General features: G+C 39.3%; 1 protein-coding gene across 3 annotated transcripts in view; it reads right to left on the bottom strand.

Annotated features, from left to right (window-relative positions):
* The window catches only part of AMBRA1 (autophagy and beclin 1 regulator 1), a 128,978-nt gene that overhangs the window by 82,753 nt on the left and 23,000 nt on the right, over positions 1-23,225 (bottom strand). For all 3 annotated transcript variants that reach the window (XM_086893565.1, XM_086893566.1, XM_086893567.1), the window contains 2 exons: positions 13,349-13,435; positions 8,847-9,029 (listed from right to left, as the gene is read on the bottom strand). In XM_086893565.1, coding sequence (XP_086749691.1) covers positions 8,847-9,029; positions 13,349-13,435 — 270 coding nt within the window. The remainder of the gene's footprint in view (positions 1-8,846; positions 9,030-13,348; positions 13,436-23,225) is intronic.

Below are 23,225 nucleotides of genomic sequence, written 5' to 3'. Positions count from 1 at the left end.
AGCATGGGATTTCTAATGCAATCTGTTGGTCTAACTGTTCCCATTGTAGTCAACATTAAAACTCCCACTGACTACACTGCCAATAGAATTAGGTCAACAATGACCATTTTGAAAAGCCATTTAATTATCAAAGCCAGCACCAGTAAGCCATGTAAGTTCAGAAGAATCAAATTACATCACACCAAGCCAATTGTTCCATATTTTCAGCATTTTATCATGTTTTGTGCAAGCCAATTTAAAATCCTAAATCCATTTGCAGAGGTTAATAGTTGCATACTCACTCACATACAATAGAAATGGTAAATAATTGTTTGAGTGGCATCTACTACTTTTCTTAAAGGTTGACGCTTGAAGTTGCACCATTTTCTGAAGGAGAAAAAACCAATGTTTAAAGCACTGAGAAAATGTGAACTATCTGTACTGAGTTGGTTTGTGGGGGTTTTTTTGGGGTTTTTTTGGTTAATTGCAGTAAGTTATTTTAGAGGAGATAGGACAGAGGGCAAGAGTAGCCCAAAGGCCCTATCAAGAGCTAAGGGAAGGTCACCAGGCACTGCAAGCTTATTTGCCTTTAGTGGGTGGTCAGGTCTGACTGCAAGTCCTCTAAAGAGAGTTCCTGGAAGATGTCATATTAAACTGGCCATTCTAAAGCGGAAACAGATCCTGAAATCTTGCAATTCACTAGGCAAGATTCACTGCTGATTTGGATGAAAACAGATGATACATACCTGTAGAGTTACATAGAACACATACAACGCAATACGAAGTATGCACTTTTTCTTTTAGTGTTTACTTTTTTTTTACTTTTATACAAAGGGTATAGAAGTAGGAAAAAAAATGATGAAGGGAACATTATTTTTGCTGGTGGTTGTAGGAACATGTCGATTGGTTTCCAGCACCGTGGGTAACATACACTGTTGGGAACACTATGACAGAAAGTTAGCTACTAGCTTCACCACTGAGAGGAGCAGCAAATACCAGAAATTAACACTTTAGTTTTTAATCTGTCTGATCCTGCAAGAGAAATGGGAGCACTTCTAGTAAATAAGCCTCTCAAAATAGAGAGGTAAGCACAAAATAAATAAAACATTGTCAATCTGACTACTTTTGTGAGATACAGGCATCCTAGAACACAAAAGGAAAAGCCACACTTCAAGTTGGTTGTAATTCTGCATAGGGGCACAGGAGCTAAAATAATATCTCCTGGACTAGTGTCTTATTAAAAAATAAAAGTTCAATATAGTATGTGCTACTTTATTCACAATCTTCAAGTCTTGGAGAAGTTACAAACTCCAACCAGGAAAAGGGGACCACCCTACTTCTGGCTCTGGGGAAAAATGTATCTCACCTAAAACCAGGGTTATGTTAAAGATGAAACATTAAAGACAACTAACTTATCTAAGCAGAGAGTTAATTTCACAAGTAGATACAAAGAAGGAAGTCAGAAGCATAGGTTCTATCGAAAAGGGTACAAATATTGACATCTACAGACACAAAAATGACTACCGTATGGTTCTTTTAAAGTGTCTCTAAAAGAACATACATAATCTGGTAAAAATAGAAGTTTTATATTTATTCACCCATCTTTGAAGGATATGACCACTACTGAAGGAGAAGTACTTAAGGCAGAACTCAAGAAAACAACAAGAAACACGAAAAACAAGAAAAAAAAGCATTAATATTTTCTTTGCACTAAATGTATGCCTGTGAAGTCCCAAGTGTAACACGGGAAGCCAAAACAGTTGAAGAACAAAAACAGTAGAGAAACTACAAAGAGTGATGGTGGCCAGCTGGAGAGAGGAACTAGAATAGATTTTTAACACAGTAATTGATAAAGAAGTTAGGTAAGTTGCCCAAGCCTTTCCATCATTCTGCATTCTTCTGGAGGCTGAAATGCCAATCTCTCACTAGGAGCTTTTTGAAAGGAACACCAGAGAAAATGTGCATCTATTTATCAACTAAAACTTCCTATAAAACAGCAGACTGCTGAGTTACTAATGGCTCTGCTGACCAGAGAGAAACAAGCGCCCCAGCCTTGATTACCTCTCAGAGCACTGTTCAGGGAAAGATGTATTTACAAGATTAAAAATGGCACTTCAGGAGATCAAGTGTTTCAGAAAAGCATCACATATGAGAGGTCAAGAGATATAGCAGTACTTGCCTGTAAAATGCCAAGGATTAACTGCTTCAGAGAAAGACTGATTGGTAACTAGAATGAAGCACTCACTCTTTTCTAGGTGCATGATCCAGTTATTTCTATTTTAATCACGTTACTGTGTGGTGGGCTTATAAATTGATGTTGTTTTAGAATAAGACTGATACACTTCGTACCTACACTGAATCATTATAAAGCAGAAACATCAGCAGCTAGACAAAGCAAGAGGCATCAAATTTTGTTTCTTTTTGAAAAAATATATTTCACTGTTATGCTTCCAAAGGAAACAAAATTGAAACCATAGCTTTACAAGCAATGCTAATCTGTTAGACCTATGGACTTCAAGAATACAGACCTGCTATGCATGGCCAGCAACAAACTAGTAACAGCTTGCTTCCTAATTACTCTCATTAACACCAGACTTTACCTACTAGGTGACCTAGTTTGACTTCTGAGTTGCACAGACACAAAATAAAAGTAAAAAGAAAACAATGGACAGAGTTTAGATTTGGCAGAAAAACTCAGAAGTACCATCTTGACATCAAAACTGTTTCTACAGACTCAGGCAACCAAGAGTATGGAGTATGATGGTAGCTTTTCTGGCAACTGCCACCTTTCTAAAAGCATGCATTCTTTCACCACCCTGATATGAAGACACTTGCCTTGCTGGAATGTGACTTAATGGCAAAGCAACATCATGCTGGAGAGGTTAGCAAAACCCTGCAGTACTGCTGCAAGGAAACAGTTATTGCCTGCTCACTGTATCGATGCAGCATTACTAGACATTATGACCAAGATAAGGCTAATATAAAAGACTGTCGCAAAAGATAAAGATTAAAAGAATAGGAAAAGTGAAGCTGCAGGCCACTTGGAGTAGATCACAAGACAAGCTAACACTTAACTAATCCTCGAAAAATTAAGTTCAAAGAGTAGATTCAGTATCACTCCCATTCATCCAGCACTTGTCTTAGCCTGAAACTGTGTTTAAGATGATGAATATAGCTAACGTAAATGCTGTGTACCTGGAAGTGACATCCCAGTGGTAACTGTTTCAGAAACTTCTAGCAGAGAAGAAAAAAACCCAGAAAGTGATCACCAAGTTACATATATATGCATCTGCTTTGAAAGCCAGTTTTGAAAAGGCCCATCGTCATCAAAAACAATGATGCAGTGCCATATGAGGCAAGAAACAAAGGCAGATGAAAAAACACAAAAACAGATAAAGGAGCTCTGGGAAGAAAGAAACAAAGGCAGGTACTTACAACAAATAGTGATCCTGCTTTATGTGAACTCAAATAGCAAATTGCTAGCAAGAACATTATTTGTGGATGCTCAAGAAAGATAAACTGTCCCATCTAAGATTTCCAGCTACATTTTCTGCAGTATACTGACCTGTCATGGATCCTAAAAACCCATTTCCATCAGCACTTGAGTGACATGAAGAGCCTATTGAGATTCTCACATCTCCTATGTCTTTTGTTAACTTCAGATGTAAACATCAGGATGGCAAGGAGAAAAATTAAAACCCCAGCATAATTGCTTTTAGAAATCTTGTAGTTTGGATAGATACCACTAGCTCTACAACAAAAGGCTACCACTGATTAAGTCATCTCTCTTATCCACCTTCACTATGTCCTATGAGTGCCTAACACTTGGCATCCCATTCATCCAAGATTAAGGATGCTAACCTTAACCTACAGACCCCCCAGAGTAAACCTCTTTCTTTACCTCTGGGATTCCTCATGCTTCTCTCTCCACAATGACAGAGCTTGTATCAGTGTTCTGGAGCAGTAGATCAAAAGCTCTATACTTATTTAAAGTGTCACAAAAAAGCTTTAATCATTCCAATCTCTCCTTTCTCCTGCCAAGAAAACCTGGCTACTGCTTGAAGAAGTTTCTTTTGCAGAAATTGAAGGTTGTCAGAAAAGAAAAAAAAAACACTCTGAAATACATGAGTGCACGGTGGAGAGCTGTTAAGGAGGGCAGTAAAGACCAAGACTTTACAAAAAGAGTCTAAGTTCTACGCATGTGCTCTTAGTAGCTGGTGTGCTAAGGGAAGTCAGAAGGTGCACAGTGAATTGATTGCACTGCTGCAGGTTAGTGCTCCCACTGCACTATGTCTCTAGCAAATAGTGATACAGACTAAAAAAGCAGAGACTGGATTTAAACACACGCATGGACTTCTGTCACAAGGGAAAGGAAGAAGTTATTTCAGTAACCGGCTATCTCCAACCTCTCCCTTCACTCAAACTTTCCAAAATCTTTCTGTCCCAGCCATCAAACAAACCACATGCTTATTCTTACCATGACACACAAGTCCCTACCCAAAACTTACTTCTACTGTTCCACTTGAGGAGCAGTACAGAGAACAGAATCCAAAACCAAACTTACTACCCAAATACACACTACTGAATAACCACATTGACACAGCCATTGTTTTCTCTCTTCTCTCCCATTGCATAATGTTAGTTCAGACATGATTGTATCCAGACAGTTACTAATTAATATTGTCAAGTATCAGTGCCCCAATGAAGATTCCTAAAGAAGCTAAAAACAAAATACGCTTTAAATGAAAACTTTGCAAAAGAAGGGTGATTGCCTGGATCTCTCACACAAACATCTAATCAGACATGCACTTTACTTCTTAATACAAGAAGTTAAACCAGAATGTCAGCTTCAAGTGGAACACTAATTAGAACACAAACCAGACTCCCAAACCAAACATTCCATCTATAAAAGAGGCCAAAAAGAATCTATCACACTATTCTCCAAAATGAATGAAAATTACATACGAGACACTGGAAATAAGACTTGCAGCTCTAATACAGTTGCAGTTGGCTGGCAGGTTGTGATCTTAGAACCTTTAAAAACAAGAGGCTGTTGGAAGAATTTTGATTTGGCAGTCCTTGCCAAGACAGTGTCAATAAAGCAATCAAAAATGTCATGAGGCAAGAATGACAGATACTCATGTATTTTACGCACTTATGAGGAGACCCATGCCCATCTAAGAAACCACAACTCTTTGTCCAGAACATGCCTTGAACAGAAGAATTTTAAAATGACAAAGCCAAATAACATCACTCTGAATCTTGTAAGCTTTCCCAAAGTGATTAATCATCTTTGTAAACCAAGAGCCTGCTTCCAACAAAACTAGACGGTCCATTAAGGTCTCAGTAAAACAGTGTCTACAGTTCTCATATTTTCTGTCTGGATGCTTGTGGTATCTCAAAAGAAATTAAATAGATGAAGCACTAAAACAAGACTTCAGGCCTATGAGGTAAATCCCATCTTGCTATAGAGACACAATAAAGATCTTCCTAGCCTGTGACAATGGCACAACTGAGTGGATCCACACCAGCACAAACCCTCCTACAAGGAAAGAAAAAGGATAGAACAGAACAGGGAAAAGCTGGAGACATGAAAAGAGTGTAATCTCCAAGCTCCTTCAGATCCACATTGTCAGGCAGCTCACTCTCAAATGTAGACAGAGTAGTGAGCCACAGTCACACCTTTAGCCTTAGCTTGAAAGCCTTTTTTGAACTGCAGTAAAGGGTTTGACTCAGGCTTTCAGAGCTGGTGCACTGTCCTATATATCTGCTTTTCAGTTTGACAGATGAAACAAACCTGTACTTCTGTATTTGTTCCCATAGTTACTGCTGACAAAAAGGGACATAGATGGCCAAAACTCACCTACAGAAACACCTTCACATTCTGATTATGGTTACAAATTCAGAATTATAAATTAAAGAAATGAGACTGCACCATCTAAGGAGTCCTAGAAGCTTTACCCACAGTCCTCAACATCAGAGAGCTGTTCTAGACTAAAGGAAGTCCATAGATGAGACCAAATCAAAATTCTTGAGAAAATCGAAAGAAAATACTTTAGCTTTAAAAATCTAAATTTACTGTGTGATGCAAATATAAAACACTCAAATAAGAATTTGAAATTAGAAAGTTCAATGTGTATAATTTGTCTATAAAGAATCTATTTTTACCAGTTATGCTGGCAGACTAAAGGGATATCATTCTTCATTCAAAGATTCTTATTCCACAACTCAGGAAACCTTTTCATTTCAGCTAAGGATTCTACTAAAGCTAACCTTAAAACCCACTCATATCAATCTATCTGGTAATAACCTAGTATTACAACTTGTATATATATTACAAACTGCGTTAAATGCTTTTATGTAGACATGACTAAGTTTACAGTTGACAGTTGCATTCAATAAGCAGTAAGATGACAACAGTGACAGGTTAAACATAGGGAGCACATGTAGAGAGAGAACACCTTATTAGACCAAAAAACACAGGTATAGTGTGTCGCCCTCCTCCTCTCCTGTCCTGGCGTAAAAGAACGATATTACTAACACCTATAAAAAGCACTACTTCAGATTCTTATACCAATACTATTTCTACTGTCATCACAAACTAAATGAATTTATGAATTAATTCACCCTGGATTGAGACACAGAAGAGGCTTTAACTTAAATTTAGAGGCCATAAGCATAAACAGTGCATAGGCCACATTTTTCATGCCCCTTACTAGTCCATTAGGTAAACAAAACTGAAAAAAGACAAAATTAATTTCTGAGGAGAAAAAAACCTCTCTGAATCCCACAAAATATGAAAGCAGAGGAAGGCTTGTCTCCTAGGCATCTTGCACAAGCACAGGGTTCACTCATTGCCCAGTGCATTATGCATAGTAAAACCAACTGGTGTGAACAAGCATGGAAGGAGGGATAGAGGAGCCAAAGAACTCTGTAAGATATTTAATTGTGAAGTCTCAGCAGAAGAAATCAAATGAGTCACGAGAACTTCCAGCTCTAAGGACCCCCGCAGAGCAGCCCTCTCCAATCAGCCAAGAGAAATAATGAAGCAGAGAAGTAAAAAGACAGCAGGTCTTGAATGCACAGACCAGAATTCAATATGAAATATTCAACCAACAAATTCAGGCACTGCACATTAAGGAATAAACACTTCTTTTGGCTCAGTATGAAATGAAAGACAACTTCAGTATGGCTGATTGAATTGCTTCCCTGACTGGGTGCTCTTACTGTGTGAACATTATCTGCAGGGGAACACACTTCTCTACAGGCGTTTGCCTGGCTCTGTGAAAGAAGAACATACCATCCTTTACTTCTCTAGCAGAACAAGCTGCCCCAGACAAATAAAATGGAATAATGGAAACAGTAAGGTCTATGCTTGCAACACACCCACTTCACAAAAACAGTCGCAGCAGCCACCATATTTCTGCTCTTCTAAACCACAAAGACGCTTGAGAAAATGCAGAAGAGTCACTGCCTAATAGCTTATCTGCCCTCATTTACATTTCACACAAACAAAGTCACAATGAGAGGGAAAGATATTCTCTCACCCTGTACTTCAGAATATTCAATTGCTGGAGCATGAAATGACAGCTTCACAGAGCAACTTTCTAAGAAAAAAACAGTCTACCACCACTTAAAAGTTAGAAAGGAATCAGTATCTTGCTTTTGGGAATAGCTAGTCACTAGTGTGACTAGTGTCCTTCATAAAGGAACTTCACCCTGACACAAAGGACACAGAGCTTTAACAATATGTCATCTCAAGTGCTGCCACTGCAGCAAGTGAATGTGCAAATTAAAATAGTAGGGAAGTTGACAGCATCCTTTGTTGGCAGCTGCATAATAATAACCCATATTTTTTGAAGAGTTCACAGCTCTCATCAAACATACCTCCCTACTACACCATAACCATAGACTACTTCTACAACCATGCTCAGAATTATCCTGTGATTTAATTGTCATATACACAAATGGGGGAAAATTCAGTGAAATACTAAAGGCTACTCAGAGAAAATCCCATATTTGAAAGGAAATTATGGAAGATAGGCTAGAAAGGTTATATTGTCTTTGCTGCTAAACTGGATTTTTATCTAAATTCCTGAGTTTTTGGTCTACATGCAATCTAAAGAATACATTACTATCCTCTCCCATTTATTAGAAAGGGTCTGCAATTTTTTTTTGCTGGAATTACGCTGGGTATCATTGGAAGTCCAAAAGCAGATGCTGGAGAACAAACTTTAGAACTTTGTCAGCAGAACCACTCAGAAGGAAATACAGTGGCTAACAGGAATATTCTTCTAAGGTTTGGATGTAGATCCATCCCTTTGACACAAGAGGCCTTTTTATCTCCTTACAGGAAACTAAGCCTTACACAGATTCAGTTACCACCTTTTTAAAAAATCCAAAATCCCAAACCAATCCCAGAAATGTCAGCTAATTTGACAGAGCTACAGAGATAGAGCAAGAAAAAGCAACAAGACATGTTTGTTTCCTTTAGCCTTAGACCAAAGAACTAAGTCTTGCAAAGCCTCTTAGTGGCTCTTGCTCTGTCTCAAGATTTGACAACTCTAGTAAACTCTTGGTTCCCTATCTGTTCCATTGGAGAAAAAGATTCTCATTTTCCTTATTTAACCAGTCTTCTAAATGTGGCTGACATACCCTAATGTGGTGAAGGTAGCCTACAACATCCTTAGTTTTCACAACAGAAATGACAAAACCCATTTCTAGCAATCAGTAATTATTAATTTAATTACTTAACCTGTTCCTACAAGTAACCTAAGGTGTCTTTGATTGATAAACAGTAGGGAACCAGAAAGCAGTACTGTGTTGACAACAGATGCAAGCAAGAGGGATAAGCAGAACACACTTACTCAAAGTCTTCAAATTCCAGATCATTTCCCTCCACAGATGGGCTTGAGTTCTCTGAAGTGGAAGCAGAGGAGGAGGAAGAGCGCAGACGGTTTTGCTGATATCGCATAGAGCGTTGTCGAATACTGTCCCTCCGGGAAAGATACTGAATCATTCTCTGAGCATAATATGCAGCAGGAGACAACCTGAGCAAGAAAAAGATACAAAAATATTCATTACATAAGTATAGAAGGACAGCCAGTCCTACTTTTCCTTTTGAACTCCAAGTGCCAGGGCAGTAACAGCTTAGCAAAAGATGGACTGTTTGCATTTTACCCGTAAGATAGAGTAAATAAAGAAAGCAAGGAAAAGTAATTTTCCCTTTATATGCTATACTCCCACATGATCCCCTTTGCAAACAGAAGCATCACGCAGCACCTACAGACAGAAAGCTCATCCACAGAACAGAGAAATTTGCTTCTTGGGACTCCCTAGAGCTCACTGATTGATTTATTACCAATTCACTCAAGTAAGCTCAGCAAGCATCACTTCTAAGAACCAAGCCCAGTTCCAATGTGAACTCTGCCTGCAATGCCAAACAGCAGCACTGTTCAAATAAACAAAGAAGGAAGGCGCTGTTGTTTTGATGGTACTTAGGGAGTACCATGGAATATCAAGCAGGAGAAAAAAAGGTTTCACATCTTTAACTACTTTGTAATCTAAATGGTAGGAATTTTATACAGTGGCAATTTCATCAGATCCACTAGGTATATATTAACTGGAGCTTTAAAAGCCTTGCATCCCACCTGAAAGGAAATTTTTCCTCTGTAATTAACTCTTAATTCTCTCTCATGCATAACCTAGTATTTGCTTGCATCAGCTATCACACACCAGTATTACTCTCTTGAGATGGGTAAACACATACTCTCTTTTCCTACCCTGTGTATATCCACAGCTCCTTGCATATGTTTTCTCTGACACACTTACTCAGTGTTAAAATCCAGACACCTCAGACACTTGATTTATCATTTCATTAGCCTTACTTGGTTAGACTTGAATTCTAACGTGGGGGGAGGACAAGTTTAGGAGACAGACTACAGGCTCAGGGGTGTAAAAACTTAAGCCAATAAGCATCAAAAGGATAAGAGGAACAACACACTCAGCATGATTCCTCCTGAATCTTTTATGCACTGTTTAATGAGTTAAACTTGCTCATGCTTACTTAAGAAGAAGGCTTTGCTGGACAAAAACATCACTTCTCTCTACTCCCCATAAGACTTATTAGGCCAAATACAAAAAAGCAAGTCATTAGAGATGCACATTCATAAATGAGGAGTTGTTCTCTTCTCTGGGCTTTTCCATAAGCCAAAACGTTTGTGCGTGCCTAAAAATAAATCTACAGTGTAATATATACAGAGAGAAAAAAAAGGAACATGGAAACAAGGCAAACATTGGAAAACATGAACAGTAGTCTCAGCAGTCCAGCAGTGCAACCACTGAAACTTTTCTTAATATCACACCAAGGGAGAATTCTACAGAAGAATATGAAGAATGAGTTTAGCAATCTTCTAAAGTTATGCAGGACACCAGAATAAAAAAAAACATGGCAATGCTTGTTAGGAGAAAGAGCAGCAATAAAGAGTGACCATACCCGATAACCAGATGACAGATTCAGCTTCCTGACACATGATGTGTACACTGAATAGACTGTGAAAAAGATCTCCAAAGACAACACAAGAAGCTTAATTCTGATACACCGAGAGAAAGGTGTAAGAGATCAAATACTTTCTAGCTACTTAAGATTTTTTTCTGGAGATATATCCATCAAACACCCTGTGATGCTTTATATATGTAGTCTTATAATTCTTATTGAGTATTTCTATTTTTAAAAAAAACTTTACTATAGGTGTTCTTTGATGACAGCTTAATTTGATTCTTCTGCAGATTATTTTCTGAGCCCAGTACTTATGGAAACTGTGGAGAATGACAGAACAGCCAAGCTGACCTTAGTCAAGTTCAGCAAGGCCACTGAGAAATACTGCTGCAATCTACATCAAAATATTCATTCTAAATCTGAGGGAACTTGAAAAAATATTCTCCCCGCCTCACTGCTGACCTAGGTTATTCAAATATAGCACCATTACAGACAGTAAATGCAGAAACAAAACTAACACATACACACACTCTCAAAAATAAATTTTTCAGATCGTGTAGTTTATGTACTCTTTAAAAAAAGAGTACAGTGGAGACAGCTTGGTCTTAAGGAGGTATACATATTTAATATAAACACACAGAGACATATATAGATGTTTATTAATAGATATAGATGTGTTTATTTCACCTTTGTTTCACTTTCCCACCTTGTTATTTAACTTCTCAAAGACATAAGTTTACATTTGGAACTTGTGATGCTACAAAAATCCCTTCAAAATGAAGTAAAACACTCCTTTTAATCACTTTTCAAATTTCTAACTAGTTAAAGGGACAGTTAAAAATATCCTACTAGCCCAGAACACCAGTAAGGTTTATGGAGGAAGACTAATTCTATCCCACTCAAACTTCCAGCTGGTACTGATCACACCTCTATGAATCTCATCCTCTGCAAAGGACAGTGATATTTACTGGAACAAATTAACCCTCTTAGAAGAGTTTCAAAAATGGACTTTTCTTCCAAAGCTCCTTATAAACTCAAGCTACTGTAGCTTCTACCACAACCTAAAACCACTTGAACTGTCACATGAAGAGCACTGTATCAGTTCTAAAATGGCTTCAAGGAGAAAAATATTTTTGACCATGGCCCTTATGCTAGAAAATGTCTCAGGCATTGATCCTTTTTCCTACATTTTATTGAGCTTCATCATAGCAGATATCTGACAAGAAGGGGAAAAAAAAAATCAGATACCTAGGCAGGCACTCCTTTCCCTTTTTGAAAGGCAGCTCCCAGAGAGCTAGAATCAGTTCTTAAAATCCCTGCTCTATCAATCTGCCTGCTTTGGACAAGGCATTTCAGAAACATGTAATGGTGCACTTCCAGCAATATAGCAGCTTTTAGCACTCAAAAATTAACCTGAATGTAATAATAGCTTTAAATTAACATTTGTAGAATACAATTTTCATCTTTCCAGGTAAATCAATCCCTTTACCTGCCATTTAGCCAGCTGCCATTTAGAAGCTTCTACATTTATCAGCATTTCTGACATGCACTTGGCCAAGACTTTCAGCAGCCACCTAGGCTGGTTTCCCAAGGATCTTACATATCTAGGCAGCACACTTCACTTTACTTTCACTTCACTACAGTTTTGTTTACATCAGTCCTAAGCCTCTGAATTATTTTCACAAGGCAACATTCTTCACGATAAATGGAAAGAAGTAAAATATAAGATTTCACCTCTACAAGGCTTTATCTACAGAGACAGTTAACAAGGAGTTGTTTACCAATGCAATTACACCATCTAGCCAGTTTGCAACACCTCTTATTTCATAACTTGCACTTAAGAGTATCATCTGTATAAAAATGCAGATTTTGTGTTTATTGATGAAGAAAACAAGATAACCCTCCCAACCTCACAAAACAACAAACATCCTTCAGTAACTCAAGATTTAACTTTCGGTGATATTCCTGTACTCTTCTTTATGATAAATCCTAGTAGCCTTCAATTCACACAGCTGTGCAAGAGGTTCCCCAAAAAGCTAAATCAGATATATTTTACACTTACTGAATTTCCTCATTCATAGCTTTCCTAAACCCATCTAAAGAAAGCTTATTTGTCATGATTTATTCTTTGAAAGTTTCCAAAGCTGCTTGCTGTTCACGATTCTATCATTTCTTCTGACAGAGTCTTTGGGTCACATTATCCCATCTGTTGCTTTCTTAATACACTAAATAGAAATTGCAAAGATCATTTCTTTCCATTTTTGATAACTGCCACATTTGCTTTTTCTAGTCCTCTGAAACACTCCCACCTCTTTTGAAGATTAAGCAGCACTACAGGTGTTTCTATGTCTAATGTCAATGATTCATGACTCTTCAAAAATAATTGTCAGTATTTTGTTCTTAGTTAAGTATACATAACCTTCTGGTTATGCTCTCTCTTGCACAGATACATTTATGGAGACAACTCATGCTTCCAAGCACGTTGTCTGCTCACACCAGCTCCCAATTGCCTTTACTGCATTCGTTCCTTCTCCTGAATAGACTATTTGTTTTTTAATTCATTTTTCTTCAAAAGAGATTTTTTAATATATTGATATAGCTCATTTACTGTTGGACCTGTTTGCCACCTAGTGTTCTCCATCTCAAATGATTTCATGAATTCTTATGTGTTTACTTCAACAGTAATTCCTTCCTGTTTTCCTCATTTCCCCCCAGACTTAACAGCATCTGCTCACTTGTTTTGCTCTCTTTCCCATGGCAAGTCATTAGGAAGGAGATAAGCCCAATTTTAGAACCACTGCCAGAGGTTTCAGTGAGTTATACTGAAGACATATAAAACTTAAATGCCTTTAGACTGCATTTAGATCTTACCTGGCTGGATCTGGGTAGATTGGATGTTCCCGGGATCCTGCTCCATCATAGCGAGATAATGAAATGAGGGAAGACTCCAGCAACCTCCTATAAAGGAAAAACAAATTACAACATCAAAGACCATTCAGGAAAATCCGTTCTATACATGACCTACTTTCTGAAACCTCTTAAGACTATTTCTATCACTAGTGCAGAGAATTCGGCAACATACTGAACCACTCCCTGATGGCGCAAGTGTTTTCACCACACAGGTATTCAAAGATTTATATTGTCACTGCACAGGAGAAAGAACACCTCAGGTAAGGAAGACGACTGGTCCCATATCTGCTTCCAAGTTCCAAGAAAAAGATGTAGATCTCCAGCTGCTCTGGAGACAAACCACCCCAACATGTCAGGTCCATAAACACTACCACTGCACTGCCCATCTGTCAGATTCTTACCTACTCAAAGGTGGCTACACATGGAATGGGCTGGGGAGCAGGGGACAAAGAACACACAGTAGCATGTGGACTTTAAGGGTACCACTGGTGTCTAGTCATAGTAAGATCCTGAATCTTAGTCTCAAGGGTCTGAAAGAGAGGTTTTCAACTACGAAAAATCAGTGTTCTTTTCTTCTGTATTGTAATCAGCCCCAGGGAGAGATACCAAGCATTCACTCAAGAAGTAAAAGTATGCAAATGCAGCCAGACAGCCTGAATATATAAGAAGTGAGACTGAGTCATGAAGGCAGCAGAATCAAAAGTATATAGCAGGAACATGTCCCCCACTCTGGCTTCTACATGCACCTCTGTCTACTTTCTGTAATAAACCAGAGGACAGCACTGTTTAAAGACTGACTCATGGCCTGTTGCAGCTGTTAGATTAACATAAGAGAAATGATTTGGGGCAGGTACAGAAAATGGAAAAAACAACTCTCCCATTTTATAAGATTGCTGAGCTTCCTTTCAAGTCTCCCTCAGAACTCCCGCTAAATTTTGTTTTCCAGTCTGTAACTTAATGAAAGTCAAAGTGGTCCAACACCACATTTGTTCTACTCACTCACACACAGAGCTATTGAGAAAGATTTGAATCTTTCAGTCTTAGCCCCACACTCAAAATAATCTGTTAGCCTTTGCAGTACAGGACAGCAAGTATCAACACAGGAACAGGAAGATAAAATCCAACCCAACCTCCCATTTCTAGCCACATAAAGACAGCAGGATTGCAAATGAGATATCTTTTTTCCTAGCAGCAGCCCACCCATCAGGATCTCAAGAAAAAAATTTACTGTCTTCCAGCAATGAAAAAAAAAAAATTACTTCAATTTTACATTATAGATTTAGAATACAGAAAACAGTGAGAGATTGCTTCAGTTTCCCAGTTGGAAAGGTGTGTGACAGCTTGAGAAACTCAGTACTTGCCACAAAGCACTGGGACTATGCATAAGGCAAGAAATCCTGTCCTTTCTAGCACAAAGTTGTTTGGCAACCATTTGTCTTATTAAAGAACAGTTATTAAATCTCTTAAACTTTGAGATTAATTAATTCCCCTGGTACCTAGGTTACTGAGTCAAAAGCTCTAACATTCAATACTGCTAGATATTATGAATCCCTTGGTTACCCGAAGAGTCATTATACTTCAATCCTGTCTTACCAAACCCTTCCTTTTGCTCCAACTACATATCAATATGTACAAAAAGCAACCAATTCAGAATGAATAGTGCTACAGCTTTACAAGGTATACCTACAGTCCCATACCTGTGAGGTATACAGGTATACCTATTACTTGCGTCACATATAAAGTGCTTTAATTCCTTCTAAGGGAAAGACAGATTAAAATTAGCAGAAGGGATATTCTACCTACTCAGGCAGCTGGTCCATTCTAAAACACTGGCCTAGAGTTCAGAGACTAGATTACTGCCACTGCAATACCAACATGCTTTTGAGAAATCTGCTTTCTTAAGCTGCTCCAAAAACAGCATTTTGCAAGCAACCTGGATATGCCAAGGCTGCCACACTACTGGAACATCCTGCCTGATCACTGGACTTAGTCATGGAGAAAGAGCTTACAGAGCATGTAGATTCTGGCAGGGTCACAACCCTAGAAAAAGCAACCTCCTCCTAATGTGAGCAATGCTTATGGTGTTCTGATAACATGTACACACAAATCATCATCAAACTCGCCCCTATCAAAAGTCTTGATGCCTCCCCACAACACATCCCACTTTCTCTCCCAGCCCTTCAGCATCTGTCCACTATGTGACACTATAAAATCAAAGCCACAAGGGAAGATGACCAGTACATGCTGCATGGCCTAGCAAACCCTGTTAGAAAGAAGTCTCCTGGTATTCTCCACTTGTATTCGTCTTCTCACCTTTGGGAAAACTGGCAATCGCCTAAGATGATCACTGACTTTGAGAGATCACGTTCAGAAAGCATCCAGCAGCTACGCTGAAAGAAATCAAAATCTATACTAAGCAGAGGACACCCCAAGGGTGCAGGAGCAGGGCACACATCACTGTAACTTGGTGTGGGTCTGCCAGGAGACCCTCTGCTTGGCTTGGGAACAGCACTTTTGGGAATCTCTAATTCTCACCACTACACTGCAACAGATCCTTGAAATAAATATTTGAAGAGTCTTGGTATAGCAGGTACTTGGCCTTCAGATGAGAATGGGTACAGGCTACTTCAGTAACCAACAGTTACCTGAGCCACAGGATGGCCAAGTGTGCAGGTAAAGAGACTTCCTCTGGGCTTCAACAGCCCTGTGACATTACCTGAACAGGCTGCAACTCCATCCCATGCACAACAGAAGCTGCTGCAGCAGGAGCATCTCCTTCACCAGAACGGCTCCCTTGGAAGACCAGTAGTTACGGGGTTGTAAGGAACAGGACTACAAACACTCTGTTAAATCCATTCCCCAGAACCCTCTCTGAGCTTGCACTGAGTTGAATGGCCTCAGTTAAGATGGCCTTTCCAGCAGACCTTCTGAAGCCTGCCAAGACCAAACCCATCTCCTGCTCTACCTCACAGAGGCACACAGGCCACATATTAGGGCCACATTCAGACCAAGGTAATTAATTCAGTTAACAGTAACTGTTAAAAGCTTGAGCTGATTTTAAGTCTGATTAGTAGATGTTCATCATCCTACAACTGTGACCTCTCAGATCACAGAGCAATGAACAGAGGGATACAAATACACATAATAGGCAAAAAATTCAAAACAAGGCAATAAGCAATCTCATGAGATCCAGACCATCTCTGTGCTCTCATGCTCCAGAGAATAACAATATCTGTACTGAGGCAGAGTACTAAGCACAAATAAAATCCATTTTTAACTAAGTCATTCTAGACTTAGCCCTTGAGATGCAAAGTTACAAATCCAAATGCATTAAGTACTGACAAATGTGTTCAATAATAGATACACTGCTAAAATCATCAAAGTGTCTCATCTGTGTCACTGGTAATGTAACCTACTGTCCCTCAGGAAGGTGCAGATAAATACTCTTAAAGAAAGTCATGCTGCACTCTGACAGATCTAGGGTGTCACACTCATAACTTCTGGCACCCAAAATCCCAAAAGAGACACAGACTATTTGTTTTCAGAAAACCCAAAGTAAAAGGTAGTCCAATATCCTATCACAGTAAATGTAAGGTTGGGAGCAATTCTGCTAAGGAGGACAAACATAATCCATGGATGAAAAGAAGTAGCTCTGTTGCACTAAACATTTAAATTTTCAACACAGAAGCATGAAAAGAGAGAACTGAAATGCATATTGCTAGCATCTCCTTTTGAAACATTTCAGCAGATCCTGCTTGACTCCTGAATCCTTTCTGCAGCTTACAGCAACCTCCTCCTCTCCCACATCCCCCATTTTTGCTATCCAGATATATAACAGGCTAACACTAGGCTCTATGGAAGCAATTGCTCCACTATCTCTGTCTAGACAATATGAAATTGTCACAAATGACATCTAAAGTACAATTAGCAGAGAAACTGCAATTTCTACTCTCTTCCCCCGCTCACCATGAAAAAAAAAAAAAATCACACATTATCATCCTCCAGGTTGTCAGTCAATCCTGCAAATGTTGAAGATTAACTCTGCTCACCCTGAGAGATGCTTCTGTCCCAGCTTGCTAAATTAGGAGTTATTAGGGATTGTAGTTTTTGTTTGGTTTACATTTTTTTTATTAAAACTACTACAAGATATAAATTGCCTCTGTTCAGCAGCATTGAAATCTCAACTCTCTGATTGAGATCAGGCTTCTCTTCTGTCAGACATCAGCAGCTCTGGAACATCTAGACTTGCTCTGTTAACTCAGGTCTGCATCAATCACTAACAAGGGGGTAAAGGAAGCAGACTCCAAGTTACAGGACACCTCTAGACAATGGAGAGAGAAAGAGTGCACAGATGCAAGACATTACAAGCAGAAAAGGGAGATTTTTCAGGAATGAAGCTGAATGCCAGAAGCTGCAGTTCAAGGAGAAAAAGGTCATCAAGCAATCTCCTCATAGCACATCAGCCATTGGACTATACCCCCATTGTCCCCACAGGGATGAGAATCACCACCAAAGCCTTTTGGGACAGAGCAATTCATCTCAGCAGGCTTTGAGAGGATACTTAACTGCACCGAATTTAACTTTTCAGTAATAGTTTCTAAGGATATGCAATTCCTACCCCACATCTTAGATTTGCTGTCACAGCATGAGCGTTACTGAGTAACGCTACTCCAAGCCACACTGAGAGAAGGGTTTTCCTCCCCATCCAAAAGGGAGGTGTTAACAAACAGCACTGAGGTTGTTTCCTTAGAATCAAAAGGGTGTTCAGTCAGCTGCCATCCTCCTAAGCTGTTCTACACCAACAACCAGGGCAAACCAGTAAAATGAAGCACTCTAAGGACAGCAATCACACCTACCCCTTCCCTACTCCCAGCCTTCAGCTATGAGGAGAGCTTAAAACAGAAAATTCCTAGATTCCCTTGGAAGGAAAAGTATATTGATGACTCTTGGCAGCCTCTGACTTTCCTCCCCTGGTTTTATGTCTTCCCTAAAAAGGCTTTTATATTGCATACTGCCCATTCAGAGGTGAAAATTATCACACTACACATTATATTCCTTTTTCAGCCCTCCAATTTACAGCCAGCACTCAGTTCCCCTCAGCACTCATCCCTGAGAATGTGCTCCTGTGGTTTCTCATAAGAAGGTAAAGAATAACAACAGTTTTAAACCAGATTCCCTTCAATCATCTTCCTCTTAGAGCCAGGCAATGCATAACCTAAAGATAATAAGAAAGCTAAAGGAAGAAAACAGTTGAATGTTCTTCAGCTGTCCAATAACACCAATATCCTCCCTCAAACCTTGAACTCAATTAACTGTTAACAAACCAAATTAATACTTGGAGATCAATTATAGCCTTGATAGAAACCTAGAAAACTACTTTAAATAAAAATCTCAAACAACCCAATCCACTGGTCTGGAAATTTCTTTCCCTTTTCTCAGAAGAATAAGAAAAAATTATTTCAGACATCTGTATTGTGTTGCCTTCTTTCAAAAAGCAAATTGAAATCACATAAGCAGAAGCCATCAAGCATTTTGTTCCATAGTTTCATTTTCCATAAAAGTTTTGTAGTCCTTGTCAAACAGAAAAACACTATTGCTCTTCACCAGTTTCATATTCAAGCTTAAAATAAAAAAGCAATCAGTATGCGGTTCTAAAGATTGCCTGAAAAATGATTTCTAAAATTAAGTTCTTAACATAATCTGCTCTGATACCTCTAAGCTAACATTTCTAGACTGCTTCAGCTTTCACATGGTTATGGTTAGACATATTTAGCCTGGCATCAAGACTGGATTAAGACAGGTCAGAAACAGACAATTAAGAGAGAAAATATAATCAAACAAAAGGATCGAGCTTTTCTTAACATAGCTGTAACCATCTACAAGAGATAAATAACCTGAAAATATCACTACACATTAAAACCTCAACAGTCACTTTTACAGTTCTGAGTTAGCTCCTCCATCCCCTTGTTCATGTCTGTGCCAAACTCATCCTCAGTGAAGAACTAGAGTTGGTGGCTGTCTTTCTATCCAAACCCTGTCAGGCATCCTTTTCATCACCTTTTTTTTTAAGTTACTCCATACAATGAGCAACCTTTACAAGATAATTTCCTTTTTTTAGGAAAAGCAAAGATGCAATATGTGATCAAAGACGAGTTCCAAAAACAGCCTTCCTGTTTGTGGGAAAGAATTTGTGTTAACTCTGAAGGTGCAACTAGGGACAGAGAAGATATCCTTCCCAGTGGAAGGTGCAGACATGATCAGAGGGAGCACGTCTGATATAAGGCAGAAGCTATCACAGAAAGGGATTTTTTTTCCCCTTAACTGATTCTGGGCAAGAATCCTGTAGAAAACAAACTAAGTATTTCTCAGTGAAAAAAGAGACAGCACATAAGGTCTTCAGCCAAGCTGGGAAGGAGCACAGAGAAAAAGAGCACAATTACACAAAACAAGAATGTGTCAGTAGGAGCTTGAACACCAGAAATGAGCACTGTGAATTGAGTTCTCCTAATTAAAAGATGGGGAGCTGAGTTTCGAGAAAAACATGGTTAATTAACCCTTTAAACTTACTTCAATTTATCTTGGAAGTAATATCACATGATGAATTGTGCTATTACTGCACCTCTGCTCTTGGACTAGGAACTCCAATTTCTATTTACCACCTGATGCTACAGGGGCTACACAGCAACTTTAGAGCTCATCACATGGTAAGTGGGTGGCTTCACAGAAAATGACAGATTCTTTTAAGAAGACTCAAGGCTGCACTCTTAATCTATTACTTCACCTGCTGAAAAAGGCCATGCATCAAAACAAAAGATGAATGAGCATTTTGGAGAGGTCCTCATCATACAGCATCTGGGGAATGATTAGTTCATTATTTCAACAAGCAAGAGGGAACACACATCCATGACAGACATTAAAAGGGTCAAGACCAACTATAGCAAGCAGTATTGGTTAGTTTTGGCAATAACTCAAACATGAAAAGAACAATGAAAGATCTTGCACTTCCATTTTGCAGGGGCAAAGCTTGAGGGACAGGAGGGAAGAAAAAATTAAGATCAGTTCAAGCTACTGCACATGCTATTTTGGTCTACAGTGGCAGTTTCATACCAGTGCTCAAGATGGGGCAGGCACCTGCGCCAAGCTGAAGACAGACATCACATTTCTCCACTTAGAACCTTAACAACATGCCATTGTACCAGAAATTCAGCTAGAGGGTATGAGTCTCTAGTTATCGTAAGGTTTAAAAGCATGGCCAGAACGCAGCCAACACACTGAACTCCTTTAGCCTGAAGACAGCTTTACTCTTCTGAAGGCTCTTCTGCCTACCTTCATCTGTATGTCTGCTTCAAATTCTCCTTGTTCTGGGAGTTCCCAACACCACAGACTCTGTGGACAGCAGAAATCTCTGCTTACCCACACATGCAGATCTGCGTCAGCATTTGGGATAATTACATACATACGCCTCATGTTTCTCCATAGGGAATTGAAGAGGAGGTGTCTTTCTTGAGGGGGCAGAAGCCATACCATTATCTCCATAGGTTTCTAAGGCTATGGAAACAGAGGTCTCATCACAAATCAAGCAGTTCCTTTAAAATGCTCTTGGTTCACGCTGGAGTAATAAAGTCAGGTCAACAGTTGACTGGCAGGGTAGTTCAGTCACTTAGTCCAGTCTTCCCGCTTCAGGAAGATAGGGGAACGATTTCATACTAATGCATTTCGAGCAGAAAAATGAGTCAGTTTCCTGGCAGATAATGAACCCTGTTTATTTACAGCCTTCAGTTTCAGCAGGTGCTCTCTCAAGAAGAGCAAGGGAGGAGGTCACTTACATCATCACACAAACAGCCATTTGGTGCAATCAGTTAAATATGCATGTGGAAAATGTTTAAAATGCATGTTAGCTATTCAACAGACCAGAACAGCTCAACTGGAGAAATCTAGAGTCATCACTATTTTGGTTACAGTTGTATTACTAAGTCAGATCACAGGTCTCCCTCTCCCCTCTTGCTCCAGTCCCACAGATTAAACTAATGCCGTACTGCAAGTTCTCCAGCTCAGATTCTGTCATAAGGAGCAAATAATTGGATAAGGGCACTTTGTCCCCAGACATACCATGCTGCGAGCATTTCTAAAGAGCATGAAGAGTGAGAGCACACACAGAGTATATGTAAATTGAATGCATACCTAAAAATTACAGGGTTGTATTACAATAAAAAGGCACACTACATTGCCAACATCTCCAGCTCTTCCCCACAGTGAAGAAAGCTACAGAGAGCTTTTAGATGAGCAAGCAGGCCTGAAACAGAAGGTTTGAGAGCCTGCCCAAAACTTGTTTCTTGGCAAAAACCAAAACTAAGTTGAAACTTAGACACTGTTTTAATGTGACTTACCTGAAGCCAGACTATCAGCTCTAAAAATCACAGCTAGATAGTTTAAGCATGTCACAGACCTCCATTAATAACAAGCTGAGCATCATCCCCTAGACAATACAATTACATGAAATCAAGGCACATAGGTAAAAAAAAAGAAACAGGAGCAACTGTACCTGGTCAAGTGAGCTTGTCTGGACATGCTGCCCACCCTGCAGCAGCTGGATCAGGTGGCTGCACGGAAAGTATGTGCAGACAGCAGAGGAGACAGACATCCTAACAAAGGATGGCTTTCAAGAGAGGGAAGCTATTCACACTTCTTCCCTCTCTGTAGGAAAGTTGAGAACTGATATGTTTTATGGTATCCTCAAATAGCTATCTGTTTGAAGTCAGCTGTCTTTAAACTTCTGTGTTTATTCAAGATCTTTGGTCTACAGTCACCTTATATATGCATTCCTCAAAAAAAACCAAACAAACAACCCCACAAAAAACCTGCCCAAAACAACAACAACCAACACCCACACACCCAAACAATAACAAAAAAACCCCCACAACACAATAAAAAACACACACACACAAAACCACCACCAAAAAACCAAAAACCCCCACCCAACTCTAGATCTCAAAAGAAGTAAAAAAAAAAAAAAAAAAAAGCTAGTTTGGAAGCATATACCCTTCCATTCTCACTAAAACATCACTTTAATTCAAATTCAGTAAGCTTCCTTGCTGCCACACTACAGCAGAACAGATCCCACATTAAAGACACTTGTAGGGAAAGAGGTTTACGTTGCCTGGAGATTCCAGAGGAACAAACTTAACCCATTTCTTTCATAGGTAAACACCTCCTTGCTAGGCCTGGACTAAGAAGAGGGATGGAAGAAGGGCAGTGGTTCAAATGGGAAAATACTGTGAAGGTATTTGAGAAGGAGTTATTTCTATACCTGCCTACTTTGCAAGTCAAGCTGCTACAAGAGGAACATGGGGAAAAGAATTTCTCTTAGTCTGCTACAGTCATTGCTGCGTATTTAAATTCAGGCCAAGAAAAAGAAAAAGCAGCTTACGCCTGTCTGCAAGTTTGGCAAAGGCTGCAGGTACATGTCCAGCTTCCCAAAGCACTGGGGGAAACTCGGCAGCATGGAGTGACCTCTAATAGCTACTGCAAGAAGGGAAAGCACAAGGCATCATTTTTCTCGCCCACCAACTCTCAGTGAAGAAGAATAGGGCTCTATTATTCTTAAACCAGGAAACTAGCAAAGGCAGGGGAAGGAATATTTGTGCAAGAAAACAGGCATTTCTTTCACTTGTTCTTTCACATAATTAGCAGCATACTAAAGAGCTCAAACTTCTATAACTTCAGTAAAACAGTCTTTCCTGCCCACACAGAGAGAAGGCTTGGTCTGGAAAAAAAGCCCACAAAGCTGGAAGGGCGACTGTAACAACCCCAGAGCTCACATAGGCATTAACTGACCATT

This window comes from Cyanistes caeruleus, chromosome 6 (assembly GCF_971803275.1).
Source record: "Cyanistes caeruleus chromosome 6, bCyaCae1.hap1.1, whole genome shotgun sequence".
NCBI lineage: Eukaryota > Metazoa > Chordata > Aves > Passeriformes > Paridae > Cyanistes > Cyanistes caeruleus.
Note: the sequence above shows the minus strand (reverse complement) of the source record. Positions and strands in the feature narration are given on the sequence as shown.